The sequence below is a fragment of the Amblyomma mixtum genome, chromosome 5 (genome assembly GCF_055824585.1).
Source record: "Amblyomma mixtum isolate Tamu chromosome 5, ASM5582458v1, whole genome shotgun sequence".
Classification (NCBI taxonomy): Eukaryota; Metazoa; Arthropoda; class Arachnida; order Ixodida; family Ixodidae; genus Amblyomma; species Amblyomma mixtum.
Window position 1 is genome coordinate 80,913,067 of NC_143016.1, and position 9,026 is coordinate 80,922,092.

Consider the following 9,026-nt stretch of genomic DNA (forward strand, 5'->3'; position numbering starts at 1 on the left):
GACTGGGGATTGATTTCTAACATACGGGCTTGTCTAATATGCAATGGAAATACAGGGAAAGGTCTTGAAATGCGTTGCATATGCGTACGAAACTTTGAAGAAGAATAAAATGATTCTTCGATATATACGTAGTTAAACACAGCCACAAAACTTCGTGAAGGCGCCTGAATGTTTTGGTCATGTGACACGACATGCCTGTCTGGTTAGCACAGTGCGGCAAAAGAAGGAATCTTGGAACTAGACCCTGAACACGACTAAGAGACAACGAAGAACATTTGCTGAACACATCAGGTCACTCAAAACTATATATGTATCAAGAAAGAGTACTCTCTGAATTGACACCCAGGTATTCGTGATCGCAAGGCAGTGAGAGAGTGGTCAAACCGAATTGATGTTCACATGAAGGAAACCACCAGCCACTAAACCAAGAAAAGCATAACGGACTGTGTTTCATTTATTTGTGGCGTTGATAAATTCGAAATTAGTAGTGTAATAACTTTTACCTGAAAGATAATTGACTAGAAAAAACTAGCTGTTGTGGCCGGGGTGGGAGGGGGGATCTGAACCCCCAGCCTTCGGAATAGATTGATTTATGCTGGTTTATGAGGGTTTAACGTCCTAAAGCGACTCAGGTTATGAGGAACGCCGTAGTGAAGGGCTCCGGAAATTTCGACAACCTGGGGTTCTTTAACGTGCACTGACATCGGCCCTAAAATGGAGTGCGTCAGAAGACAGCCTACCCGATTTTTACTTCCATTTATAGGCTTATTCGTGTTTAGTGTGTATAATCACTCGTTTTTGTGCGGGGCATATAATTTTTCACTTTTGATCATTGTTTCCATAATCGTATGCAAAGAGTTTTGCTAAAATACTGTTCACTGCATCAGTTCTTTCGTACTTTCTCCTTATTTATTACAGTCATTTTGTTCCGTACATTCTCATCTCCTGAACAACAGTTCCGCGTCCGTGCAAAGACCTGCCTGCCTTTTTGTAAGCAGCGAAAACATCCATTCAACATCAGAGCAACCGTTTTATACGCAGGACTGAACGGGACGTCGTTACCAGGACAATGATGCCCATACGTCTGGTCAATGCCCGTGTTCTGGCTTCTCGCTTCTAAAACATACTTTTCGACCTCGTCTTCAAGTTAAGCTGCCTGATCAACAAGAAGCGTTAAAAATGGTATAAAATAACTACTTAATAGAAAAAAACACCTCCAAATGGGCTGCAGATAGCCGTTAATTTTTCTTGCGATGAGTGGAGCTTTTGCACAATTAAGGCGCAAGGCACATTCAATTCTGCCGATGTTTCTAAAACGCAAGCAAATAATTTGTTGAAAGACTGCTTTAAAAGTTAGCGTATACATAATTATTCTTTGTTCAGGGATGACGATCTGTTTCTCAGCTTCAGCCTCTCTAAATTCAACACAGTGTTTTTGCAACATGGCATTTTCTGGTACTTATCAACTGAAGAGTTCAGAGTTCGCGTTCTTCTGATCATAACCTCTGAGCTATTTCTATCTATGTAGTACCCACTGCTCGAACCGAACAAGGAAAAAAACCTGCGTTGCTTTTACGTCCCCTCTATAATGAAAAGACTGCCTGATACGCGAACTGAGGAATAAGAGGACTGTAAAGAAAGCCCCCTTCAACCTGAGTTACGGTTTAAAATGGTTTTACAAAAATTTGTGTTAATGTCACGGGATTCTGATTTGCAAAAAGTTTTACTTTTGCTTACTCTTTAAAGGAGTAATCAAACTGGTACTTTTTGCAAAAAAGTTTTTAGTCGAAAGGGACAATTTTACTGTTTACCTTTTTCTCGTTTTCATTTGTAGGCATGTGATTGTATTTGGCCTTCTGCTTTTTCTACCAGTTATTGTTTTACACGTAGTGTAAACTTTATTTATTTGTTCATTTATATTTTTGTTATTTATTAATTATTATTATTACTACTACTGCACTACAAAGTGCGCGTGAGGTAACTTCTTTTGAGTTGTAAAAAAAAAACAACAGACACTGCCGACTTTTGCCCAGCAAGCCACTGTTGGTTGGGCCTGCCTGAGATTGGTATAGTGTTGTACTTCTTTGATAAGAATAAATTAATATTATGATTTTGTCACGACATATCGCCCACAGAAAGTTTAATCACGTTCACATAAGCAACTGCTGTAGACGAGGCGGCAGTCATGATAGCGCGAGAAAATTGTTAACTCCGTTGGGAACTTATTGGGTCTGCAAGTTGCTAAAACGGCCATTATATCCTAATACTAGCCATAATATTCCAAGTTCACTGCAGCGTGCACATAAATACATGGTTCTACCAAAGCAACAAGGAAGACGTGAGGAGCAATTTTCAGCAACGCGTCGCCCTGATGCTCATATTGGCTGCAGCGCCTGCAAACTTAACAGATGGTACCAGGTTATTAACACAAAGTGGCATGTGAAATTAACTACAAATTTCGGTAATTATGCATGTCGACGATTAAAAACGTTACGGGGCGATGGGTAGTGTGCCCATATGATCACTCTATACAAGATTTCTGTATCGAAGTGTCCAGACAGGTTCAAGGCGCACTTTGAAACATATATGGAACGTTTCTCAGAAGTTACTTTTGTCGCCTCCTTTCTATACTCGCGGCCACATGAACTGTGCTCGTCCATTTTTCTTATCTCGTTCGGTTCTGATGCTCTGCTGGCTCAGAACCTGCCGAAAAAAGCTCTCGCGGTGGTCCATGGACGGTGCGTCGTCTTTGGGCCAAAACTGCAGACTCCGGTGTATCAACGCCATTATTGGTACAGATATGACGCACCACTTCGTTACAACTCGCACATGAAGAAGAGTGGAAACGAAAGGATGAAAATAGATAAAGAAAAATTCGCTGTGGCTTAGCTTGGTTAAGCCCGGTAATTGCGAAAGCAATATCCGTACCTACGCCATGGTTCAGCTGGTAGTGTAGCTGGTGGTGGTGCTTGTGGTTAGACTTGTGGCGATGCATCTGTTATACAATCCAATTAAATCCAATGCAATGCAATCCAATTCAATCCAATCCAATGTAATCTAATGCAACGTAATCTAATCTAATCTAATCCAATACAATCCAATCCAGTCCAGTACAATCCAGTCCAGTCAGGCCGTCGTTCATGTGCACCGCCCTCGCACACGGATGGCGCGAGATCGCGAAGCAATGTTAAGCCGCTGGTGATTGGCACAGCTACTGAGTCGAGCCTAATCTCTTCAGCGTAACGCCAAAATCGCGCTCCTAGCGGAGAGCGCAGGAGTTAAGCGCCGGTGGTGGAACCGCCGCGGCTTGCGACGGCGCGAGTCGGTCGCCCTTCTCTTCGGTGTGACGTCACAAAGCACCTGTTGCGCTTCTAGCGGAGAGCGCAGGAGTTAGGCGCCGGTGGTGGCACCGCCGCGGCTTGCGACGGTGTGAGTCGGTCGCCCTTCTCTTCGGCGTGATGTCACACATGACGTCACACAGAGGTCAACTAAACGTCAATGGTGGCACCGCCGCGCCACGGCAAAGGCTGAAAGTGCAAGTAGTAAAGCTTTCGCTTTAAAAATCGACCACATTTGCTCAGGTATATCAGCAGAGCGGGTACTGTGGTATAAGGAATAGTATATGCTGACATCCCCGATGTCAGTACTTTTTCAGCACCACCACTACCAGCCTTGCGCGTCTTAAGCATCACTGAATGATCATCGTATACTCGTCATCATCATCAACAATCTGGTTGCTTCTACTGCAGGACAAAGCCATTAATCTTCAGTTAGCTCTGCCCTGAGCTAACTGTAGCCACGCACATCCCAAAAAAATTTCCTTATCTTCCCACCTATAAATAACTATCTGCCTTGCTTGGCTATGAAAGTACGACCGAAACGCAATACGGTAGCATCTCGATAGGCGTTGATAGTTTGACTGCGCGCTCAATTTTGTAATGCGAGGCAGTTCGTTAAGAGGCGAAATACGAACCACCGAATGAATTGCGAGGATGACGGATGGGAGCCACTCCAGATACATTGCGTCTAATACCCCTGCCACGCTAGCAAATTTAATGTCATTCGAACCTAATGGCATTCGATGCATCGAATGTCACTCGGTTACAGTGCACTAGAAGGGGGCAGTGGGCTCACTCGCCGGCACATGCTATGCAGAGCGGTGGCTCCGCGAACGTCGACGATATGTGCTTCTCCGAGAGGCCGAGCGGCGGCGCTGGTGTCGGCTTCAATGTAGCAGATGGTAGCAGCAGCGGCCCGCGCGCTCATTTCCCTCAGCTACCTCAGCTCCGCGCAGCTGCGTTTGTTTGCGGTGCACGTCGTCGCGTGGGTTTTTTCGTGCAGTGTTTTTGGCGAGCACAGCATGAAGTTATAAGTGTGCTTTTGCAGGGACTGGGCTGTGCCGCGACATCGGCAAAAACACTGTTACGCGCCTGGGTGCCAAACGGGCTACGTTTATGTCAAGGGTGAACCGAAATTTTCTTTGTTTGGCGTCTTGAAGGATGAAAACAGGCGGCAAGAGTGGGAGAAGAACCTCCACAGAGCCCCTGGACGACACGAGCGCAGTATGCGAGCTCCATTTCGAGCCGCGTTATAAGGGATTATGTACACGTAATCCAAGGCAAAGAGGTGAGGATAGCACGCGTGGAGCCGATTCTGCGCGCCGATGCCGTGCCATCCAGTCTTCCTAATTTGCCGACATACGTTACTAAGAAGCCGACACTGCCCGTGTGATAATGCTGCTGCCGTGCAGTCTTCTCGCACCGAGGACTCACTTGATACGCAAGAAAACAGCTTCGATCGCCAAGTCCTTTCGCGAACAAGCCGTCAAAAATACCCACCAGCGTGTACGTCTTCCGCTTGCGATGTTTTAAATAGGTTTTATTTCAATTTAGAAATGCCATCAGTATACTGGAGCAAACATAGTTTTCCCGGCCACGCCGATGTCGTGTACTGCACGGCCGTGTTGACCTCCAATGCAGAAGTGCTCTCCGAGAAGGTCGGTTACAGTTCCCATGCTCCTTCCCTCACAGCAAAAATTATTAGTTTTTATGTTGTCACACGTCTGCATTTTTATGTGAAAGGAATTAAGAGCGACAAGGCAGGAGAGCGGCCGAGGGCCAAACAGCTCGAGTTGAGCCGTTGCACAAGATGCTGCGTGACTCATTGGCCGGCTGTTGAACTTCACTTGTTTGAAATAAAAGCTTCGTGTAAGCAACAAACAGCCCTGTTGTCTTTATTTTATTTACTCTTATATTGCTGTAGACAAGCATGTCACGATTGTAACTGCATGGTTGTTAACAAATGCAGAAGTATACTGTCACACGTGAAACAACGTAGGTTAAACAGTGAGATATTTAAGCTATATATGCAATTTCATTTTGGCAAACCAACCTCATAGCATGCCTGCTTTTCTTTTTGAGCTTGACTAGGAGGTATGACTACCAGACATAATCTTCATACAAAATTATATTGGGTTAGTGCAACACAATATGAAACGGTATATTTCATCTCCCACACTATAATTCAAGATTTCTACTATATATTTTTTTGAATGGTTGCTTGATAATTTGGAACATTTTAAGGCTCTTTCTGCACAAGCAAAATCCGTCGGCGACGCCTTATTTGGCTAAAATGCCTCGCGGTTAGGATAAGCAGCAAGCCGATCGAGTTGCCCTCGTCCTTTTACGCAAGTTACTAAGGTGGGAAATATCATGTGGCCTAAAAAATGCGCTGATTGCTAAAGAAATGTAAAGACTCTCAAGTGTTTTAAAATTAAAGCCAACAAGTCTGTCGACGGCTTGAATTGAAATAAACAGAACCGCCAGGAAATGAGAGCTCCAGGCAAAGTTCCCATTGAAGTTGCCTGTGGCGCCACCTCTCGGATGCGACGCAGACTGCGTCAGAGGAGCGGGTGAGTAAGCCCACTGCCCCCTTCTAGTGCACTGTAACTCGGTCTCTGTCGGTGCTACACGGAAAAAAATAATGTCATTCAAAAATGATGGCATCGACGATCAGTGAAAAAAAAAAAAGTCCAACTGAACGACATCAGCGCGCATAAAATATGTTTGAAATTGTTGTGCGGTGTTTCAAAAGAGGCTGAGAACATTTGTATGCCGTATTATAAGCTTAAAATATCATTTGCGGCCATTCTGCACCACTTTAGCCATCAAAAGCCAAGCCAAGTACAAAGTCAACCACAAATCCGATAAATGTAAACAAACAAAATGGCTGACATGGCGGTGCGCGGACACGCGCGGAGCTTGGAAATGACTTCCGAAAGGTGAACTGCTCAGTTACGTCTTTAATTCGAGCTTAACGAACATGGCACGCCAACCAACAAGAATCACGCATCCCAAAATGACCGACGGTCGCGGGAAAGACGCTGCTTCACGCTCGGCCGCTGCTGTAGACTGCCGAGACCGAGAGTAACAGCTATCCACGACAGCCTCTAGTGTGAACAGATTCACACAAACAATAACTTTTTTTTAGCAGAACTAAATAAATGCACTTTCTAAGTTTGGCAGTGTGCAAATTATTTTTTTCGCGTCGCTTGTTCCTGCTGCGTATCTGGTGTCCAGAGTACGCATTCGGTTCGAGATCGAATACGAATGAGTTCCCCTAACTCATTCGATGGCGAATGTAATTCGAACCTAATGACATTACATGTTCCCGTGTAGCAGTCAATTAATGACATTAGGTGCTAATGTCATTCGACTCGAATGACATTAAATTTGCTAGTGTGACAGGGGTGTAAGTGTGTCGGCAAACCAATGCGTCGACAAAGCGGCCGTTTCAGAGCTAAAATATTAACTCCAACTCACGGCTCCCAGGGGCGCTTCCGAAGGCTGACGTACCCGAAAACGTGCCGCATGCCCAGGCAACACATGACTGTGTTAGCCATGAGCACATCGCGCAACCCGCGGGACAATTTTCTGGCGAGTTATACGTGATTTGGGAATGACTCAGAAAATAGGCATTCGCGAAAAGTAAGTCGTTTACAGTTGCGTCCTAAGATTATCTTCTGAGCACTCTAAATCAGTTCGCTGTGAACGGCCGGGAGGCAGGGAACAATGTGTGTTTATTATGTTGTTGTTGTTGTGACTGAGAGAAGGATGAAGAGGAGATTGCACGGGCCTGCTACTGGCTCGAGCCAAGCCACCACCGCTGCCACGTGCAGATAGAGGAGAGTTAAAAGATCAGAGGAAGGAGAGAGAGAGGAAAGGAAAGACGCGCGTCGCAGCAACAACTGCGTCCGCCGGAGCGGACGCTGCTCAAAAAACAGATAAGCGGCCGAAGCCGCGCTCGCCGAAGCGAGAGCAGATACTCAAGTGCCAATATGCCCGAGAGATCAGACAAGCGGCTGCTTATATAAGGACAGGTACAAGCATGAGCATGCGCACTTGGTACCGTAAGGGCACGTGTTAACATGACAGTGCGCATACTTACATCTTCCTTCTTTTCAAAAACAAGAAAAAAAAGGAAAAAACAGTTTCCAAATTCACATGTCAGGGACCTAAGGCTGCGGTCTCTCTGGCAGGGGGTAACGTTGTGGCGGTCTACGCTGACGGTCACTTCTACGAAGGATGCCCTCAGGTTGTAGCTCCGCCATCTGGTCAGGCTGGGATACCGACTCCGGAGAAATGGTCGCTTCAGGGTCCGACGTTGGTTGCATTTCTTTGGAACTGAGATGCTCCCTGGTGCGCCGCAGCTCTTGTCCGCTGTCTGTAAGTAGGGTGTATGACCTAGGTGTTCCTGCAGGGCCTACAACCACAGCTGGCGGCCATGTTCTGCGTATGGTGTCGTACACCGATACTTGAGACCCGCTGCGAAGATGTGGTAAACGCTTAGCTGTTCGGTTGTAGAAGACGCGCTGCTTTTCTCTTATTTCCTGGAGGCGATTGCGAACGGATTGTGATGGCACAGTTTGTGGTTCGAGGTGCTGGGGAAGAACCGGCAACTGGGTCCTTGTTTGGCGGCCCATCAACCTTTGAACGGACGACTTCAGTTGCTCGTCCCTTGGCATGTTTCGCCACTCCAGCAGGGCGCTGTAAAATTCCAGGGTTGCGAAAGGACACTTCGTGAGCAGTTTTTTCGCCTCCTGCACCGCACGCTCCGCCATGCCGTTACCACGAGTATAGTACGGGCTTGACGTTACGTGGGCAATTCCTAGCTGCGCAGCAAAAGAGCGGAAACAGGCGCTGTTGAAAGGTGGGCCGTTATCACTGCACAGCTTTGCCGGGATTCCATGAGTCGCGAAGACGAGCATGCACGCATTGTTTACCGCTGTCGCTGTTGTCTGACGTAGCTTTTGAACCTCGAAAAAGAACGAGTAGAAATCCACGAGGATTAGGTAGGACTGGTCATCGTGGTGGAAAATATCAAGCCCTACTACTTGCCATGGCAGGCCTGGTATCTCGTGGCTAAGCATAGGCAGTCTAGTGTTCCTGCGCTTGTACTTTTCGCACGCTGCACATGACTTAGCTAGAGATGAGATGTCTGCGTTCATGCCGGGCCAGAACATTACTTCTCTAGCTCTCATCTTCATTTTTTCTTCGCCTCCATGTGCGGTGTGCAGCAAGCGCAGAATTTCCGGTTGCTTGGCAGGAGGAATGACTATTTTGTTGCTTCTGAGTAGCAGGCCTTCCTCAACGTGCAGCTCGTTGCGGTAGCACCAGTATGGACGCAGGGCATGCGGCACATGGTCCTTCATTTCCGGCCATTCTGTGCTCGAGTAACGGCGCAGTTCAGCCATACTAGCGTCTTTGCTAGTTTCATGCCGAATACTTTCGAGCTGCTGGTCGGACACAGGAAGCGAAGAAACAACGCTGACTTGAAATTGTTCTGTCTCGTCGGTTAGTTCCTTAGTACTCGGGAAGCGAGAAAGCGCATCGGCTAGAAACAACTCCTTTCCTGGTTTGAAGGTCACCTTGATTGGGAATCTTTGCAAAACAAGCCTCATGCGTTGCAATCGTAGAGAGCATTCACAAAGTGGCTTTTTGAATATAGATTCCAGAGGCCTGTGATCA

At 46.6% G+C, this 9,026-nt stretch overlaps 1 protein-coding gene across 1 annotated transcript; it reads right to left on the bottom strand.

The window, feature by feature from the left end:
• Positions 1-7,513: 7,513 nt before the first annotated feature.
• On the bottom strand, positions 7,514-8,752 carry LOC149342795 (uncharacterized). Its single transcript, XM_089546844.1, has one exon. It carries the CDS (start codon positions 8,750-8,752, stop codon positions 7,514-7,516), a length of 1,239 nt encoding a protein of 412 aa, XP_089402970.1.
• Positions 8,753-9,026: the final 274 nt, after the last annotated feature.

Coding starts and splice junctions, on each gene's coding strand:
- LOC149342795 (XM_089546844.1), bottom strand. CDS start 8,752: ATGGCTGAACTGCGCCGTTACTCGAGCACAGAATGGCCGGAAATGAAG.